General features: G+C 55.3%; 1 protein-coding gene across 4 annotated transcripts in view; it reads left to right on the forward strand.

Moving 5' to 3' along the window:
- LOC140076237 (uncharacterized) overlaps positions 1-22,496 on the forward strand; it is a 187,808-nt gene that overhangs the window by 26,839 nt on the left and 138,473 nt on the right. For 3 of the 4 annotated variants that reach the window (XM_072122754.1, XM_072122755.1, XM_072122756.1), the window contains exons 2-7: positions 1,238-1,285; positions 11,938-11,988; positions 13,480-13,527; positions 18,288-18,326; positions 18,583-18,606; positions 18,710-18,736. In XM_072122754.1, the coding sequence (XP_071978855.1) occupies positions 1,238-1,285; positions 11,938-11,988; positions 13,480-13,527; positions 18,288-18,326; positions 18,583-18,606; positions 18,710-18,736 (237 nt within the window). The remainder of the gene's footprint in view (positions 1-1,237; positions 1,286-11,937; positions 11,989-13,479; positions 13,528-18,287; positions 18,327-18,582; positions 18,607-18,709; positions 18,737-22,496) is intronic. The other variant, XM_072122757.1, reaches the window with a different exon arrangement.

Consider the following 22,496-nt stretch of genomic DNA (forward strand, 5'->3'; position numbering starts at 1 on the left):
ACCAGGCTCCATCATTACTATAACATTACTGCCCCTGCACTGATCCCTACACCAGGCTCCATCATTACTATAACATTACTGCCCTGCACTGATCCCTACACCAGGCTCCATCATTACTATAACATTACTGCCCTGCACTGATCCCTACACCAGGCTCCATCATTACTATAACATTACTGCCCCTGCACTGATCCCTACACCAGACTCCATCATTACTATAACATTACTGCCCCTGCACTGATCCCTTCACCAGGCTCCATCATTACTATAACATTACTGCCCCTGCACTGATCCCTACACCAGGCTCCATCATTACTATAACACTACTGCCCCTGCACTGATCCCTACACCAGGCTCCATCATTACTATAACATACTGCCCCTGAGCTGATCCCTACACCAGACTGCATCATTACTATAACATTACTGCCCTGCACTGATCCCTACACCCGGCTCCATCATTACTATAACATTACTGCCCCTGCACTGATCCCTACACCAGACTCCATCATTACTATAACATTACTGCCCCTGCACTGATCCCTACACCAGGCTCCATCATTACTATAACATTACTGCCCCTGCACTGATCCCTACACCAGACTCCATCATTACTATAACATTACTGCCCCTGCACTGATCCCTTCACCAGGCTCCATCATTACTATAACATTACTGCCCTGCACTGATCCCTACACCAGGCTCCATCATTACTATAACATTACTGCCCCTGCACTGATCCCTACACCAGGCTCCATCATTACTATAACATTACTGCCCCTGCACTGATCCCTACACCAGGCTCCATCATTACTATAACATTACTGCCCCTGCACTGATCCCTACACCAGACTCCATTATTACTATAACATTACTGCCCCAGTACTGATCCCTACACCAGGCTCCATCATTACTATAACATTACTGCCCTGCACTGATCCCTACACCAGGCTCCATCATTACTATAACATTACTGCCCTGCACTGATCCCTACACCAGGCTCCATCATTACTATAACATTACTGCCCCTGCACTGATCCCTACACCAGGCTCCATCATTACTATAACATTACTGCCCCTGCACTGATCCCTACACAAGACTCCATTATTACTATAACATTACTGATCCCGGATTGATAGTAGGGATCCATCTCTCTACTTCCCTATTGTTGATATTTGGGTCTTGTATTCTGATAATGTTGGGGATTTTCCATCTCACAGAGTTTTCCATTTTCTAGGGGTGAAACCACAGCAGAATCCTGGGAACCAGCCCGAATATGTGCAAGGTGAGAGCCCGCACCCATATATCCCCCTGACCCCGAATATACCCCGGACCCTATCTACCCCCTGACCCCATATATCCCCCTGACCCCGAATATACCCCGGACCCTATCTACCCCCTGACCCCATATATCCCCCTGACCCCGAATATACCCCGGACCCTATCTACCCCCTGACCCCATATATCCCCCTGACCCCGAATATACCCCGGACCCTATCTACCCCGTGACCCCATATATCCCCCTGACCCCGAATATACCCCGGACCCTATCTACCCCCTGACCCCATATATCCCCCTGACCCGAATATACCCCGGACCCTATCTACCCCCTGACCCCATATATCCCCCTGACCCCGAATATACCCCGGACCCTATCTACCCCCTGACCCCATATATCCCCCTGACCCCGAATATACCCCGGACCCTATCTACACCCTGACCCCATAAATCCCCCTGAGCCCGAATATACCCCGGACCCTATCTACCCCCTGCACCCATATATTCCCCTGACCCCGTATATACCCCGGACCCTATCTACCCCCTGCACCCATATATTCCCCTGACCCCGTATACCTCCGGACCCTATCTACCCCCTGCACCCATATATCCCCCTGACCCCATATATAACCCGGACCCTATCTACCCCCTGCACCCATATATCCCCCTGACCCCGAATATCCCCCGGACCCTATCTACCCCCGGCACCCATATATCCCACTGACCCCGAATATACCTCGGACCCTATCTACCCCCTGCACCCATATATCCCCCTGACCCCGTATATACCCTGGACCCTATCTACCCCCTGCACCTATATATCCCCCTGACCCCGTATATATACCCCGGACCCTATCTACCCCCTGACCCCATATATCCCCCTGACCCCGAATATACCCCGGACCCTATCTACCAACTGCACCCATATATCCCCCTGACCCCGTATATACCCCGGACCCTATCTACCCCCTGACCCCATATATACCCCTGACCCCGAATATACCCCGGACCCTATCTACCCCCTGCACCCATATATCCCCCTGACCCCGAATATACCCCGGACCCTATCTACCCCCTGACCCCATATATCCCCCTGAACCCGTATATACCCCGGACCCTATCTACCCCCTGACCCCATATATCCCCCTGACCCCGTATATACCCCGGACCCTATCTACCCCCTGCACCCATATATCCCCCTGACCCCGAATATACCCCGGACCCTATCTACCCCCTGACCCCATATATCCCCCTGACCCCGTATATACCCCGGACCCTATCTACCCCCTGACCCCATATATCCCCCTGACCCCGTATATACCCCGGACCCTATCTACCCCCTGCACCCATATATCCCCCTGACCCCCAATATACCCCGGACCCTATCTACCCCCCGCACCCATATATCCCCCTGACCCCGTATACCTCCGGACCCTATCTACCCCCTGCACCCATATATCCCCCTGACCCCGTATATACCCCGGACCCTATCTACCCCCTGCACCCATATATCCCCCTGACCCTGTATATACCCCGGACCCTATCTAACCCCTGCACCCATATATACCCCTGACCCCGAATATACCCCGGACCCTATCTACCCCCTTCACCCATATATCTCCCTTACCCCGTATATACCCCGGACCCTATCTACCCCCTGCACCCATATATCCCCCTGACCTAAAATATACCCCAGACCCTATCTACCCCCCGCACCCATATATCCCCCTGACCCCGTATATATCCCGGACCCTATCTACCCCCTGCACACATATATCCCCCTGACCCCGTATATACCCCGGACCCTATCTACCCCCTGCACCCATATATCCCCCTGACCCCGTATATACCCCGGACCCTATCTACCCCCCGCACCCATATATCCCCCTGACCCCATATATACCCCGGACCCTATCTACCCCCTGCACTCATATATCCCCCTGACCCCGTATATACCCCGGACCCTATCTACCCCCTGCACCCATATATCCCCCTGACCCTGAATATACCCGGGACCCTATCTACCCCCCGCACCCATATATCCCCCTGACACCGTATACCTCCGGACCCTATCTACCCTCTGCACCCATATATCCCCCTGACCCCATATATACCCCGGACCCTATCTACCCCCTGCACCCATATATCCTCCTGACCCTGTATATACCCCGGACCCTATCTACCCCCTGCACCCATATATCCCCCTGACCCCATATATACCCCGGACCCTATCTACCCCCTGCACCCATATATACCCCTGACCCCATATATACCCCGGACCCTATATACCCCCTGCACCCATATATCCCCCTGACCCCGTATATACCCCGGACCCTATCTACCCCCCGCACCCATATATCCCCCTGACCCCGTATACCTCCGGACCCTATCTACCCTCTGCACCCATATATCCCCCTGACCCTGTATATACCCCGGACCCTATCTTCCCCCCGCACCCATATATCCCCCTGACCCCGTATATACCCCGGACCCTATCTACCCCCTGCACCCATATATCCCCCTGACCCCGTATATACCCCGGACCCTATCTACCCCCTGACCCCATATATCCCCCTGACCCCGTATATACCCCGGACCCTATCTACCCCCTGCACCTATATATCCCCCTGACCCCGTATACCTCCGGACCCTATCTACCCCCTGCACCCATATATCCCCCTGACCCCATATATACCCCGGACCCTATCTACCCCCTGCACCCATATATACCCCTGACCCCATATATACCCCGGACCCTATATACCCCCTGCACCCATATATCCCCCTGACCCCGTATATACCCCGGACCCTATCTACCCCCCGCACCCATATATCCCCCTGACCCCGTATACCTCCGGACCCTATCTACCCTCTGCACCCATATATCCCCCTGACCCTGTATATACCCCGGACCCTATCTTCCCCCCGCACCCATATATCCCCCTGACCCCGTATATACCCCGGACCCTATCTACCCCCTGCACCCATATATCCCCCTGACCCCGTATATACCCCGGACCCTATCTACCCCCTGACCCCATATATCCCCCTGACCCCGTATATACCCCGGACCCTATCTACCCCCTGCACCTATATATCCCCCTGACCCCGTATACCTCCGGACCCTATCTACCCCCTGCACCCATATATCCCCCTGACCCCATATATACCACGGACCCTATCTACCCCCCGCACCCATATATCCCCCTGACCCCGTATATATCCCGGACCCTATCTACCCCCTGCACCCATATATCCCCCTGACCCCGTATATACCCCGGACCCTATCTACCCCCTGCACCCATATATCCCCCTGACCCCGTATATACCCCGGACCCTATCTACCCCCTGCACCCATATATCCCCCTGACCCCGAATATACCCCGGACCCTATCTATTCCCTGCACCCATATATCCCCCTGACCCCATATATACCCCGGACCCTATCTACCCCCCGCACCCATATATACCCCTGACCCCGTATATACCCTGGACCCTATCTACCCCCTGCACCTATATATCCCCCTGACCCCGTATATATACCCCGGACCCTATCTACCCCCTGACCCCATATATCCCCCTGACCCCGAATATACCCCGGACCCTATCTACCAACTGCACCCATATATCCCCCTGACCCCGTATATACCCCGGACCCTATCTACCCCCTGACCCCATATATACCCCTGACCCCGAATATACCCCGGACCCTATCTACCCCCTGCACCCATATATCCCCCTGACCCCGAATATACCCCGGACCCTATCTACCCCCTGACCCCATATATCCCCCTGAACCCGTATATACCCCGGACCCTATCTACCCCCTGACCCCATATATCCCCCTGACCCCGTATATACCCCGGACCCTATCTACCCCCTGCACCCATATATCCCCCTGACCCCGAATATACCCCGGACCCTATCTACCCCCTGACCCCATATATCCCCCTGACCCCGTATATACCCCGGACCCTATCTACCCCCTGACCCCATATATCCCCCTGACCCCGTATATACCCCGGACCCTATCTACCCCCTGCACCCATATATCCCCCTGACCCCCAATATACCCCGGACCCTATCTACCCCCCGCACCCATATATCCCCCTGACCCCGTATACCTCCGGACCCTATCTACCCCCTGCACCCATATATCCCCCTGACCCCGTATATACCCCGGACCCTATCTACCCCCTGCACCCATATATCCCCCTGACCCTGTATATACCCCGGACCCTATCTAACCCCTGCACCCATATATACCCCTGACCCCGAATATACCCCGGACCCTATCTACCCCCTTCACCCATATATCTCCCTTACCCCGTATATACCCCGGACCCTATCTACCCCCTGCACCCATATATCCCCCTGACCTAAAATATACCCCAGACCCTATCTACCCCCCGCACCCATATATCCCCCTGACCCCGTATATATCCCGGACCCTATCTACCCCCTGCACACATATATCCCCCTGACCCCGTATATACCCCGGACCCTATCTACCCCCTGCACCCATATATCCCCCTGACCCCGTATATACCCCGGACCCTATCTACCCCCCGCACCCATATATCCCCCTGACCCCATATATACCCCGGACCCTATCTACCCCCTGCACTCATATATCCCCCTGACCCCGTATATACCCCGGACCCTATCTACCCCCTGCACCCATATATCCCCCTGACCCTGAATATACCCGGGACCCTATCTACCCCCCGCACCCATATATCCCCCTGACACCGTATACCTCCGGACCCTATCTACCCTCTGCACCCATATATCCCCCTGACCCCATATATACCCCGGACCCTATCTACCCCCTGCACCCATATATCCTCCTGACCCTGTATATACCCCGGACCCTATCTACCCCCTGCACCCATATATCCCCCTGACCCCATATATACCCCGGACCCTATCTACCCCCTGCACCCATATATACCCCTGACCCCATATATACCCCGGACCCTATATACCCCCTGCACCCATATATCCCCCTGACCCCGTATATACCCCGGACCCTATCTACCCCCCGCACCCATATATCCCCCTGACCCCGTATACCTCCGGACCCTATCTACCCTCTGCACCCATATATCCCCCTGACCCTGTATATACCCCGGACCCTATCTTCCCCCCGCACCCATATATCCCCCTGACCCCGTATATACCCCGGACCCTATCTACCCCCTGCACCCATATATCCCCCTGACCCCGTATATACCCCGGACCCTTTCTACCCCCTGACCCCATATATCCCCCTGACCCCGTATATACCCCGGACCCTATCTACCCCCTGCACCTATATATCCCCCTGACCCCGTATACCTCCGGACCCTATCTACCCCCTGCACCCATATATCCCCCTGACCCCATATATACCACGGACCCTATCTACCCCCCGCACCCATATATCCCCCTGACCCCGTATATATCCCGGACCCTATCTACCCCCTGCACCCATATATCCCCCTGACCCCGTATATACCCCGGACCCTATCTACCCCCTGCACCCATATATCCCCCTGACCCCGTATATACCCCGGACCCTATCTACCCCCTGCACCCATATATCCCCCTGACCCCGAATATACCCCGGACCCTATCTACCCCCTGCACCCATATATCCCCCTGACCCCATATATACCCCGGACCCTATCTACCCCCCGCACCCATATATCCCCCTGACCCCATATATACCCCAGACCCTATCTACCCCCTGCACCCATATATCCCCTCTGACCCCATATATACCCCGGACCCTATATACCCCTTGCACCCATATATCCCCCTGACCCCGTATGTACCCCGGACCCTATATACCCCTTGCACCCATATATCCCCCTGACCCAGTATATACCCCGGACCCTATCTACCCCCTGCACCCATATATCCCCCTGACCCGGTATACCCCCGCGCCCTATCTACCCCCTGCACCCATATATCCCCCTGACCCCATATATACCCCGGACCCTATATACCCCCTGCGACCATATATCCCCCTGACCCCGTATATACCCCGGACCCTATCTACCCCCTGCACCCATATATCCCCCTGACCCCGTATATACCCCGGACCCTATCTACCCCCTGCACCCATATATCCCCCTGACCCCGAATATACCCCGGACCCTATCTACCCCCTGCACCCATATATCCCCCTGACCCCGTATATACCCCGGACCCTATCTACCCCCTGCACCCATATATCTTCCTGACCCCGAATATACCCCGGACCCTATCTACCCCCTGCACCCATATATACCCCTGACCCCAAATATACCCCGGACCCTATCTACCAACTGCACTCATATATCCCCCTGACCCCGTATATACCCCGGACCCTATCTACCCCCTGCACCCATATATCCCCCTGACCCTGAATATACCTGGGACCCTATCTACCCCCCGCACCCATATATCCCCCTGACCCCGTATATATCCCGGACCCTATCTACCCCCCGCACCCATATATCCCCCTGACCCCGTATATACCCCGGACCCTATCTACCCCCTGCACCCATATATCCCCCTGACCCCGTATATACCCCGGACCCTATCTACCCCCTGCACCCATATATCCCCCTGACGCCGTATATACCCCGGACCCTATCTACCCCCTGCACCCATATATCCCCCTGACCCCATATATACCCCGGACCCTATCTACCCCCTGCACCCATATATCCCCCTGACCCCGTATATACCCCGGACCCTATCTACCCCCTGCACCCATATATCCCCCTGACCCCATATATACCCCGGACCCTATCTACCCCCCGACCCCATATATCCCCCTGACCCCGAATATACCCCGGACCCTATCTACCCCCTGCACCCATATATCCCCCTGACCCCGTATATACCCCGGACCCTATCTACCCCCTGCACCCATATATCCCCCTGACCCCGAATATACCCCGGAACCCTATCTACCCCCTGCACCCATATATACCCCTAACCCCAAATATACCCCGGACCCTATCTACCCCCTGCACTCATATATCCCCCTGACCCCGTATATACCCCGGACCCTATCTACCCCCTGCACCCATATATCCCCCTGACCCCGTATATACCCCGGACCCTATCTACCCCCTGCACCCATATATCCCCCTGACCCCGTATATACCCCGCACCCTATCTACCCCCTGCACCCATATATCCCCCTGACCCCGAATATACCCCGGACCCTATCATCCCCCTGACCCCGAATATACCCCGGACCCTATCTACCCCCTGCACCCATATATCCCCCGGACCCTATATACCCCTTGCAGCCATATATCCCCCTGACCCCGTATACCTCCGGACCCTATCTACCCCCTGCACTCATATATCCCCCTGACCCCGTATACCCCGGACCCTATCTACCCCCTTCACCCATATATCCCCCTGACCCCGTATACCCCTTGACCCTATCTACCCCCTTCACCCATATATCCCCCTGACCCCGTATACCTCCGGACCCTATCTACCCCCTGCACCCATATATCCCCCTGACCCCGTATATACACCCGGACCCTATCAACCCCCCGCACCCATATATCCCCCTGACCCCATATATACCCCAGACCCTATATACCCCCTGACCCCATATATCCCCCTGACCCCGTATATACCCCGGACCCTATCTACCCCCCGCACCCATATATCCCCCTGACCCCGTATATCCCGGACCCTATCTACCCCCTGCACCCATATATCCCCCTGACGCCGTACATACCCCCCGGACCCTTTCTACCCCCTGCTCCCATATATTCCCCTGACCCCGTATATATACCCCCGGACCCTATCTACCCCCCGACCCCATATATTTCCCTGACCCCGTATATACCCCCGGACCCTATCTACCCCCCGCACCCATATATCCCCCTGACCCCGTATACCCCCGGACCCTATCTACCCCCTGCACCCATATATACCCCCCGTACCCTATCTACCCCTCTGCACCCATATATCCCCCTGACCCCGTATACCTCTGGACCCTATCTACCCCCTGCACCCATATATCCCCCTGACCCCGTATACCTCCGGACCCTATCTACCCCCCTGCACCCATATATCCCCCTGACCCTATCTACCCCCTGCACCCATATATCCCCCTGACCCCGCATACCCCCGGACCCTATCTACCCCCTGCACCCATATATCCCCCTGACCCCGTATACCTCCGGACCCTTTCTACCCCCTGCACTCATATATCCCCCTGACCCCGTATACCTCCGGACCCTATCTACCCCCTGCACCCATATATCCCCCTGACCCCGTATACCCCGGACCCTATCTACCCCCTTCACCCATATATCCCCCTGACCCAGTATACCCCCGGACCCTATCTACCCCCTTCACCCATATATCCCCCTGACCCCGTATACCTCCGGACCCTATCTACCCCCTGCACCCATATATCCCCCTGACCCCGTATATACACCCGGACCCTATCAACCCCCCGCACCCATATATCCCCCTGACCCCATATATACCCCAGACCCTATATACCCCCTGCACCCATATATCCCCCTGACCCCGTATATACCCCGGACCCTATCTACCCCCCGCACCCATATATCCCCCTGACCCCGTATATCCCGGACCCTATCTACCCCCTGCACCCATATATCCCCCTGACCCCGTACATACCCCCCGGACCCTTTCTACCCCCTGCTCCCATATATTCCCCTGACCCCGTATATATACCCCCGGACCCTATCTACCCCCCGACCCCATATATTTCCCTGACCCCGTATATACCCCCGGACCCTATCTACCCCCCGCTCCCATATATCCCCCTGACCCCGTATATCCCGGACCCTATCTACCCCCTGCACCCATATATCCCCCTGACCCCGTATATACCCCCCGGACCCTTTCTACCCCCTGCACCCATATATTCCCCTGACCCCGTATATATACCCCCGGACCCTATCTATCCCCCGCACCCATATATCCCCCTGACCCCGTATACCTCTGGACCCTATCTACCCCCTGCACCCATATATCCCCCTGACCCCGTATACCTCCGGACCCTATCTACCCCCCTGCACCCATATATCCCGCTGACCCTATCTACCCCCTGCACCCATATATCCCCCTGACCCCGCATACCCCCGGACCCTATCTACCCCCTGCACCCATATATCCCCCTGACCCCGTATATACCCCGGACCCTATCTACCCCCTGCACCCATATATCCCCCTGACCCCGTATATACCCCGGACCCTATCTACCCCCTGCACCCATATATCCCCCTGACCCCGTATATACCCCGGACCCTATCTACCCCCTGCACCCATATATCCCCCTGACCCCGTATATACCCCGGACCCTATTTACCCCCTGCACCTATATATCCCCCTGACCCCGTATATACCCTGGACCCTATCTACCCCCTGCACCCATATATCCCCCTGACCCTGTATACCTCCGGACCCTATCTACCCCCATGCACCCATATATCCCCCTGACCCCGTATACCCCCGGACCTTATCTACCCCCTGCACCTATATATTCCCCTGACCCCGTATACCCCCGGACCCTATCTACCCCCTGACCCCATATATCATGCCCCCCCCATATATTCTGTGACCCCCATATATCCCCCTAACCCCATATATACTCCGACCCCATATATCCCCCTGACCCCATATTTCTCCCTGACCCCATATATCCCCCTGACCCCCATATATCCCCAATCCCCATTTCCTCCTGAACCCATATATACTCCGACCCCATATATATTTCCTGATCCCATATATCCCCCTAATATATCACCCTCAATGACCGACATATGTCCCCCTTATCCCATATTTCACCCTGACCCCATATATCCCTCTCACCCCTATATATCCTCTGACCCCATAAATCCCTCTTACCTTCATAAATCCTCCTTACCCCCATATGTACCCCTTACCCCCATATATCCCCCTCACCCCGTATAACCCTTTGACCCCCATGTATCGCCCTTATCCCATATATCACTCTAACCCACATATTTCCCCCTGACCCCAATATATATCCACAAGAGATCGATATAACATGCTGACTCCCCCCTATGTCACCTTGACCCCATATATCCCATGATGGACCCCCATATTTCACCCTGACTGACCCCCATATAGCCCTCAGAGACACCCTTCTCCCATATATCCCCCAGACTGCCATATATCACCCTTACCCTCGTATATCCCCTAACCCCCATATATCCCCCTGACGGACCCCTATATCACCCTGACCCCCATATATCCCCCTGACGGACCCCTATATCACCCTGAACCCATGTATCCCCCTGACGGACCCCTATATCACCCTGACCCCCATATATCACACTGACAGACCCCTATATCACCCTGACCCCCATGTATCCCCCTGACGGACCCCTATATCACCCTGACCACAATATATCACACTGACGGACCCCTATATCACCTTGACCCCCATATATCACACTGACGGACCCCTATATCACCCTGACCCCCATATATCCCCCTGACGAACCCCTATATCCCCTAACCCCCATATATCACACTGACCCCCATATGTCCCCTGATTGAACTTCAATATATATCCCCCAGAGACCCATATATCACCCTGACTGGCCCCTGTACATCCCCGAGACTGACTGAACTTTATCTTTCTTCCTACAGGTGCAGGGTTCCCACAAGGTGTTTCAGGTCCCCTTGGGTCAAAGGCCGGAGGTAACAGTCCATCACAGAATGGTCCCCAGTCACCACCTGCCCCCTCCTGTCCGGCCTGCCCCCTCCTGTCACCGCCTGCTCCCTCCTGTCACCCCCCACCCATTCCAGTCACCGCCTGCCCCCTCCTGTCACCGCCTGCCCCCTCCTGTCACCCCCCACCCATTCCAGTCACCGCCTGCCCCCTCCTGTCACTGCCTGCCTCCTCCAGTAACCGCCTTCCCCTTCCAGTCACTGCCTGCCCCCTCCTGTCACCCCCCACCACTTTTGTCACCGCCTGCCCCTTCCAGTCACCACCTGCCCCCTCCAGTCACCGCCTGCCCCTTCCAGTCACCACCTGCCCCCTCCAGTCACCGCCTGCCCCTTCCAGTCACTACCTGCCCCTTCCAGTCACCGCCTGCCTTTTCCAGTCACCGCCTGCCTCCTCCAGTCACCGCCTGCCCCTTCCAGTCACCGCCTGCCCCTTCCAGTCACTACCTGCCCCTTCCAGTCACCTCCTGCCTTTTCCAGTCACCGCCTGCCTCCTCCAGTCACTACCTGCCCCTTCCAGTCACCTCCTGCCTTTTCCAGTCACCGCCTGCCTCCTCCAGTCACCGCCTGCCTCCTCCAGTCACCGCCTGCCCCCTCCAGTCACCGCCTGCCCCCTCCAGTCATCGCCTGCCCCTTCCAGTCACCGTCTGCCCCCTCCAGTCACCGCCTGCCCCCTCCAGTCACCGCTTGCCCCCTCCAGTCACCACCTGCCCCCTCCAGTCACCGCTTGCCCCCTCCAGTCACCACCTGCCCCCTCCAGTCACCGCCTGCCCCCTCCTGTCACCACCTGCCCCTTCCAGTCACCCCCCACCGCTTTTTTCACCGCCAGCCCCTTCCAGTCACCGCCTGCCCCCTCCAGTCACCACCTGCCTCCTCCAGTCACCGCCTGCCTCCTCCAGTCACCGCCTGCCCCCTCCTGTCACCGCCTGCCCCCTCCTGTCACCACCTGCCCCTTCCAGTCACCCCCACCGCTTTTGTCACCGCCTGCCTCTTCCAGTCACCGCCTGCCCCCTCCTGTCACCGCCTGCCCCCTCCTGTCACCACCTGCCCCTTCCAGTCACCCCCACCGCTTTTGTCACCACCTGCCTCTTCCAGTCACCGCCTGCCCCCTCCTGTCACCACCTGCCCCCTCCTGTCACCACCTGCCTCCTCCAGTCACCGCCTGCCTCCTCCAGTCACCGCCTGCCCCCTCCTGTCACCACCTGCCCCCTCCAGTCACCGCCTGCCTCCTCCAGTCACCGCCTGCCCCCTCCTGTCACCACCTGCCCCTTCCAGTCACCACCTGCCCCCTAAATAGCACTTACCTGAGTGGTGGAAGCTAATGGGGTCAGCACCACCAGATTCCGGCAGATAACAATTCCAGAGTTAAATTCAGTGAGAGCCGAACCCCAGGACACAACAGATACATTCACCCCGGAGACAGAGTTTGGTTCCTTTAGTCACTCATTTTGGCTTCTCCCTCAGGTCTTCAAAATGGATATGGAGGACTAGGACAGAAATCTGGAAAGTTGGGTAAGTGATGAAGTGCTCCTCCTCCTTGTACATCTTCTGTCCTTCTCCATACGTGTCATATACACCACAACACAATGGGAATTATTTGCTAAGGGTCCCATGGCCGCATTTTCGTTGGGTTTCCCAACTTTTCGGGGATTGTGTCGCACATGGAAAATGCACTTAAATGCACCAGGAAGAAGAAGGTGAACTCCGGGGACCTGAGCGGGGAAGTGACACATGCAGGATATCGGGTGCAGGATCTTAGTGACTCCCCGCACAGCACATTATACACGGACAATGCACTTACATGTACCAGGAAGAAGAAGGTGAACTCCTGGGACCTGAGAGGGGAAGCGACACATGCAGGATATCGGGTGCATGATCTTAGTGACTCCCCGCACAGCGCATTATACACGGACAATGCAATTACATGCACCAGGAAGAAGAAGGTGAACTCCTGGGACCTGAGCGGGGAAGCGACACATGCAGGATATCGGGGGCAGGATCTTAGTGACTCCCCGCACAGCGCATTATACACGGACAATGCAATTACATGCACCAGGAAGAAGAAGGTGAACCCCGGGGACCTGAGCGGGGAAGCGACACATGCAGGATATCGGACACAGGATCTTAGTGACTCCCCGCACAGCACATTATACAAGGACAATGCACTTACATGCACCAGGAAGAAGAAGGTGAACTCCAGGGACCTGAGCGGGGAAGCGACACATGCAGGATATCGGGTGCATGATCTTAGTGACTCCCCGCACAGCACATTATACACGGACAATGCACTTACATGCACCAGGAAGAAGAAGGTGAACTCCAGGGACCTGAGCGGGGAAGTGACACATGCAGGATATCGGGGGCACGATCTAAGTGACTCCCCGCACAGCGCATTATACACGGACAATGCACTTACATGCACCAGGAAGAAGAAGGTGAACTCTGGGGACCTGAGCGGGGAAGCGACACATGCAGGATATCGGGTGCAGGATCTTAGTAACTCCCCGCACAGCGCATTATACACGGACAATGCACTTACATGCACCAGGAAGAAGAAGGTGAACTCCAGGGACCTGAGCGGGGAAGTGACACATGCAGGATATCGGGCGCAGGACCTTAGTGACTCCCCGCACAGCGCATTATACACGGACAATGCACTTACATGCACCAGGAAGAAGAAGGTGAACTCCGGGGACCTGAGAGGGGAAGCGACACATGCAGGATATCGGGTGCATGATCTTAGTGACTCCCCGCACAGCACATTATACACGGACAATGCACTTACATGCACCAGGAAGAAGAAGGTGAACTCCAGGGACCTGAGCGGGGAAGTGACACATGCAGGATATCGGGCGCAGGATCTTAGTGACTCCCCGCACAGCGCATTATACACGGACAATGCACTTACATGCACCAGGAAGAAGAAGGTGAACTCCGGGGACCTGAGCGGGGAAGCGACACATGCAGGATATCGGGCGCAGGATCTTAGTGACTCCCCGCACAGCGCATTATACACGGACAATGCACTTACATGCACCAGGAAGAAGAAGGTGAACTCCAGGGACCTGAGCGGGGAAGTGACACATGCAGGATATCGGGTGCACGATCTTAGTGACTCCCCGCACAACGCATTATACACGGACAATGCACTTACATGCACCAGGAAGAAGAAGGTGAACTCCGGGGACCTGAGCGGGGAAGTGACACATGCAGGATATCGGGTGCACGATCTTAGTGACTCCCCGCACAGCACATTATACACGGACAATGCACTTACATGTACCAGGAAGAAGAAGGTGAACTCCTGGGACCTGAGCGGGGAAGCGACACATGCAGGATATCAGGGCACGATCTTAGTGACTCCCCGCACAGCGCATTATACACGGACAATGCACTTACATGCACCAGGAAAAAGAAGGTGAACTCCAGGGACCTGAGCGGGGAAGCGACACATGCAGGATATCGGGTGCAGGATCTTAGTGACTCCCCGCACAGCGCATTATACACGGACAATGGACTTACATGTACCAGGAAGAAGAAGGTGAACTCCGGGGACCTGAGCGGGGAAGTGACACATGCAGGATATCGGGGGCACGATCTAAGTGACTCCCAGCACAGCGCATTATACACGGACAATGCACTTACATGCACCAGGAAGAAGAAGGTGAACTCCAGGGACCTGAGCGGGGAAGCGACACATGCAGGATATCGGGTGCATGATCTTAGTGACTCCCTGCACAGCGCATTATACACGGACAATGCACTTACATGCACCAGGAAGAAGAAGGTGAACTCCGGGGACCTGAGCGGGGAAGTGACTCATGCAGGATATCGGGCGCAGGATCTTAGTGACCCCCCGCACAGCACATTATACACAGACAATGCACTTACATGCACCAGGAAGAAGAAGGTGAACTCCGGGGACCTGAGCGGGGAAGTGACACATGCAGGATATCGGGTGCAGGATCTTAGTGACTCCCCGCACAGCGCATTATACATAGACAATGCACTTACATGCACCAGGAAGAAGAAGGTGAACTCCGGGGACCTGAGCGGGGAAGCGACACATGCAGGATATCGGGTGCACGATCTTAGTGACTCCCTGCACTGCACATTATACACGGACAATGCACTTACATGTACCAGGAAGAAGAAGATGAACTCCAGGGACCTGAGCGGGGAAGCGACACATGCAGGATATCGGGCGCATGATCTTAGTGACTCCCTGCACAGCACATTGTACACGGACAATGCACTTACATGCTCCAGGAAGAAGAAGGTGAACTCCGGGGACCTGAGCGGGGAAGTGACACATGCAGGATATCGGGTGCAGGATCTTAGTGACTCCCCGCACATCGCATTATACACGGACAATGCAGTTACATGCACCGGGAAGAAGAAGGTGAACTCCAGGGACCTGAGCGGGGAAGCGACACATGCAGGATATCGGGTGCACGATCTTAGTGACTCCCCACACAGCGCATTATACACGGACAATGCACTTACATGCACCAGGAAGAAGAAGGTGAACTCCGGGGACCTGAGCGGGGAAGCGACACATCTTCTGTCCTCCTCCTCCTTGTACATCTTCTGTCCTCCTCCTCCTTGTACATCTTCTGTCCTCCTCCTTGTACATCTTCCATCCTCCTCCTCGTACATCTTCCATCCTCCTCCTCCTCGTACATCTTCCATCCTCCTCCTTGTACATCTTCCATCCTCCTCCTCCTCCTTGTACATCTTCTGTCCTCCTCCTCCTCCTCCTTGTACATCTTCCATCCACCTCCTTGTACATCTTCCATCCTCCTCCTCATACATCTTCTGTCCTCCTCCTCGCATATCTTCTTTCCTCCTCCTCGTACATCTTCTGTCCTCCTCCTTGTACATCTTCCATCCTCCTCCTCCTTGCACATCTTCCATCCTCCTCCTCCTCCTCGTACATCTTCCATCCTCCTCCTCCTCCTTGTACATCTTCCATCCTCCTCCTCCTTGTACATCTTCCATCCTCCTCCTCCTCCTTGTACATCTTCCATCCTCCTCCTCCTCCTTGTACATCTTCTGTCCTCCTTGTACATCTTCCATCCTCCTCCTCCTCCTCCTTGTACATCTTCTGTCCATCTCCTTGTATATCTTCTGTCCTCCTCCTCTATCTTCCATCCTCCTCCTCCTTGTACATCTTCCATCCTCCTCCTCCTCGTACATCTTCCATCCTCCTCCTCCATCTTCCATCCTCCTCCTCCTCCATCTTCCATCCTCCTCCTCCTCCTCGTACATCTTCCATCCTCCTCCTTGTATATCTTCTGTCCTCCTCCTCGTACATCTTCTGTCCTCCTCCTCCTTGTACATCTTCCATCCTCCTCCTCCATCTTCCATCCTCCTCCTCCTCGTACATCTTCTGTCCTCCTCCTCCTCCATGTACATCTTCCATCCTCCTCCTCGTGCATCTTCTGTCCTCCTCCTTGTACATCTTCCATCCTCCTCCTCCTCCTTGTACATCTTCCATCCTCCTCCTCTATCTTCCATCCTCCTCCTCGTACATCTTCCATCCTCCTCCTCCTTGTACATCTTCCATCCTCCTCCTCCTCGTACATCTTCCATCCTCCTCCTCCATCTTCCATCCTCCTCCTCCTCCATCTTCCATCCTCCTCCTCCTCCTCGTACATCTTCCATCCTCCATCTTCCATCCTCCTCCTCCTCGTACATCTTCCATCCTCCTCCTCCTCCTTGTACATCTTCCATCCTCCTCCTCCTTGTACATCTTCCATCCTCCTTCTCCTCCTTGTACATCTTCCATCCTCCTCCTCCTCGTACATCTTCCATCCTCCTCCTCCTCGTACATCTTCCATCCTCCTCCTCCTTGTACATCTTCCGTCCTCCTCCTTGTACATCTTCCATCCTACTCCTCCTCGTACATCTTCCATCCTCCTCCTCCTCGTACATCTTCCATCCTCCTCCTCCTCCTTGTACATCTTCCATCCTCCTCCTTGTACATCTTCTGTCCTCCTCCTCGTACATCTTCCATCCTCCTCCTCCTCCTCGTACATCTTCTGTTCTCCTCCTCCTCCATGTACATCTTCCATCCTCCTCCTCCTCGTACATCTTTTGTCCTCCTCCTCCTCCTTGTACATCTTCCATCCTCCTCCTTGTACATCTTCCATCCTCCTCCTCCTCCTCGTACATCTTCCATCCTCCTCCTCCTCCTCGTACATCTTCCATCCTCCTCCTCCTCCTCGTACATCTTCCATCCTCCTCACCTCTGACTCTTTCTCCTCCAGGTCTCAGTCAGCTTTCTCAGCCTACAAAGCATAAGCCGGGTAAGATTTCTTCATGGTCACATGATAATGATGATAATACTGAATCTTTGTGTATAGCGCCGTCATATTCCGTAGCGCTGTATAGACCATGAGGTACAGAAGATCCCACAATTCATGGGGCTGTAAGGTGTTATTAGGATTGTGGGTGAGGAGCCTCTGATTGAGTGGCTCCTGTTCAGGCCACTTTAGGGGGACCCCTGGGGCATGTGGGGTTCAGCCGCTGTCATTCCCATTAATCCCCCTGAATCTCTTCCAGGTTATGGAAACATCCTGGCACAAGGTGAGGAATCAGCGCTACAGACAGGGGGCGCACTCCTGCCCCACCTGGGGGTCCGCACATCATCACCGGGGTCTGTGTATTTATTTATGTTCTTCTATTCTAGGAATTGGAGCAAAGCCTTCAAAAGCAGGTGGGTGCCCCCCCCCCCCCGACCCATATTAACACTTTACAGGAGCGGAGTGGTAGAGGAGAGGCTGACACCAGAGAACACCTCCTCACATACTGCCCCACCCCTGAACGCACTGCCTCCGCCCCAAACACACTGACCCACCCCCAAACACACTGCCCCACCACTGAACACACTGCTCCACCCCTGAACACACTGCCTCCGCCCCAAACACACTGCCCCACCCCCAAACACACTGCCCCACCCCCAAACACTGCCCCACCCCTGCCCCACCCCCAAACACACTGCCCCACCCCCGAACACACTGCTCCACCCCTGAACACACTGCCCCACCACTCAACACACTGCCTCCGCCCCAAACACACTGCCCCACCCCCAAACACACTGCCCCACCCCCGAACACACTGCTCCACCCCTGAACACACTGCCCCACAACTCAACACACTGCCTCCGCCCCAAACACACTGCCCCCGCCCCAAACACACTGCCCCACCCCCAAACACACTGCCCCACCCCTGAACACACTGCCCCTGCCCCAAACACACTGCCCCACCCCCAAACACCCTTCCTCCACCTCAAACACACTGCTCCACACCTGAACACACTGCTCCACCCCTGAACACACTGCCCAACCCCCAAACACACTGCCCCACCCCCAAACACACTGCCCCACCCCTAAACACACTGCTTCACCCCCAAACACACTGCCCCACCACTGAACACACTGCTCCACCCCTGAACACACTGCCTCCGCCCCAAACACACTGCCCCACCCCCAAACACACTGCCCCACCACTGAACACACTGCTCCACTCCTGAACACACTGCCTCCACCCCAAACACACTGCCCCACCCCCAAACACACTGCCCAACCCCCGAACACACTGCTTCACCCCTGAACACACTGCTTCACCCCTGAACACACTGCCTCAACCCCAAACACACTGCCCCACCCCCAAACACCCTTCCTCCACCTCAAACACACTGCTCCACACCTGAGCACACTGCTCCACCCCTGAACACACTGCCCCACCCCCAAACACACTGCCACACCCCTAAACACACTGCCCCACCCCCAAACACACTTCCTCCACCTCAAACACATTGCCCCACCCCTGAACACACTGCCCCACCCCTCAACAAACTGCCCCACCCCTCAACACACTGCCCCACCCCTCAACACACTGCCCCACCCCTCAACACACTGCCTCGGTCCCAAACACACTGCCCCACCCCTAAACACACTGCCCCACCCCTAAACACACTGTCCCACCCCCAAACACACTGCCTCCAACTCAAACACACTGCCCCACCCCTGAACACACTGCCCCACCCCTTGGGGGTCATTTACTAAGGGCCCGATTTGCGTTTTATCGACGTGTTTCCCGAGAAACACTTACCTTCACTAGGAATAGGCCGGTGAACTTGAGTGCATTCCGGGGAGCTCGCACTTACCTTTACTCAGCCCGGCTCGATAAACTCCAGACCGCTCCGATGCTCTTCAGCGCAGCAGTGACACCTGGTGGACGGCGGAGGAACTGCCTTAATAAATCCCGGCCGGACCCGAATCCAGCGCAGAGAACGCGCTGCTGGATCGCAAATGGATCGGGTAAGTAAATCTGCCCCATAGTACACCCCCTGCACATAGTACACACCCCACACATAGTACACATCCCACACATAGTACACACCGTGCACATAGTACACACTGCACATAGTGCACACAATGCACATAGTACACAACCTGCACTAAGTACACACACTGCACATAGTACACACACTGCACATAGTACACACACTGCACATAGTACACACCCTGCACATAGTACACACTGCCCATAGTACACACCCTGCACATAGTACACACCCTGCACATAGTACACACTGCACATAATACACCCTGCACATAGTACACCCCCTGCACATAGTACACACCCCACACATAATACACACCATGCACATAGTACACACTGCACATAGTACACACTGCACATAGTACACACCCTGCACATAGACACCCCCTGCACATAGTACACAGGACACTGCACATAGTACACAGGACCCTGCACATAGTACACAGGACCCTGCACATAGTACACAGGACACTGCACATTGTACACAGGATACTGCACATAGTACACACCCTGCACATAATACACAGGACACTGCACATAGTACACACTGCACATAGTACACAGGACACTGCACATAGTACACAGGACACTGCACATAGTACACACTGCACATAGTACACAGGACCCTGCACATAGTACACAGGACCCTGCACATAGTGTACACCCGGCACATAGTACACAGGACACTGCACATAGTACACACCCTGCACATAGTACACACTGCACATAGACACCCCCTGCACATAGTACATGCTGCACATAGTACACCCCCTGCACATAGTACACCCCCTGCACATAGTACACACTGTGCACATAGTACACACTGCACATAGTACACACCCTGCACATAGTACACACCCTGCACATAGTACACCCTGCACATAGACACCCCCTGCACATAGTACACCCCCTGCACATAGTACACAGGACACTGCACATAGTACACAGGACCCTGCACATAGTACACAGGACCCTGCACATAGTGTACACCCGGCACATAGTACACCCCCTGCACATAGACACCCCTGCACATAGTACACACTGCACATAGTACATCCCCTTCACATTGTACACACTGCACATAGTACATCCTGCACATAGTACACCCCCTGCACATAGTACACCCCCTGCACATCGTACACACCCCGCACATAGTACACACCCCGCACATAGTACAAACTGCACATAGTACAAACTGCACATATTACACACTGCACATAGTACACACCGTGCACATAGTACACCCTGCACATTGTACACCCCCTGCACATAGTACACCCCCTGCAAATAGTACACACCCCACACATAGTACACACCGTGCACATAGTACACACTGCACATAGTACACACTGCACATAGTACACACCCTGCACATAGACACCCCCTGCACATAGTACACCCCCTGCACATAGTACACAGGACACTGCACATAGTACACCCCCTGCACATAGTACACAGGACCCTGCACATAGTACACAGGACACTGCATATAGTACACAGGACGCTGCACATAGTACACACCGTGCACATAGTACACACCGTGCACATAGTACACACTGCACATAGTACATACCCTGCACATAGACACCCCCTGCACATAGTACACCCCCTGCACATAGTACACAGGACACTGCACATAGTACACCCCCTGCACATAGTACACAGGACCCTGCACATAGTGCACAGGACACTGCATATAGTACCCAGGACACTGCACATAGTACATCCCCTGCACATAGTACACAGGACACTGCACATAGTACACAGGACACTGCACATAGTACACACCCTGCACATAGTACACTGCCTGCACATAGACACCCCCTACACATAGTACACGCTGCACATAGTATACACGCTGCACATAGTACACCCCCTGCACATAGTACACACCCCACACATAGTACACACCGTGCACATAGTACACACTGCACAAAGTACACACCCTGCACATAGTACACCCTGCACATAGACACCCCCTGCACATAGTACACCCTCTGCACATAGTACACAGGACACTGCACATAGTATACAGGAACCTGCACATAGTACACAGGACCCTGCACATAGTGTACACCCGGCACATAGTACACCCCCTGCACATAGACACCCCCTGCACATAGTACACA

This window comes from Engystomops pustulosus, chromosome 8 (assembly GCF_040894005.1).
Source record: "Engystomops pustulosus chromosome 8, aEngPut4.maternal, whole genome shotgun sequence".
NCBI lineage: Eukaryota > Metazoa > Chordata > Amphibia > Anura > Leptodactylidae > Engystomops > Engystomops pustulosus.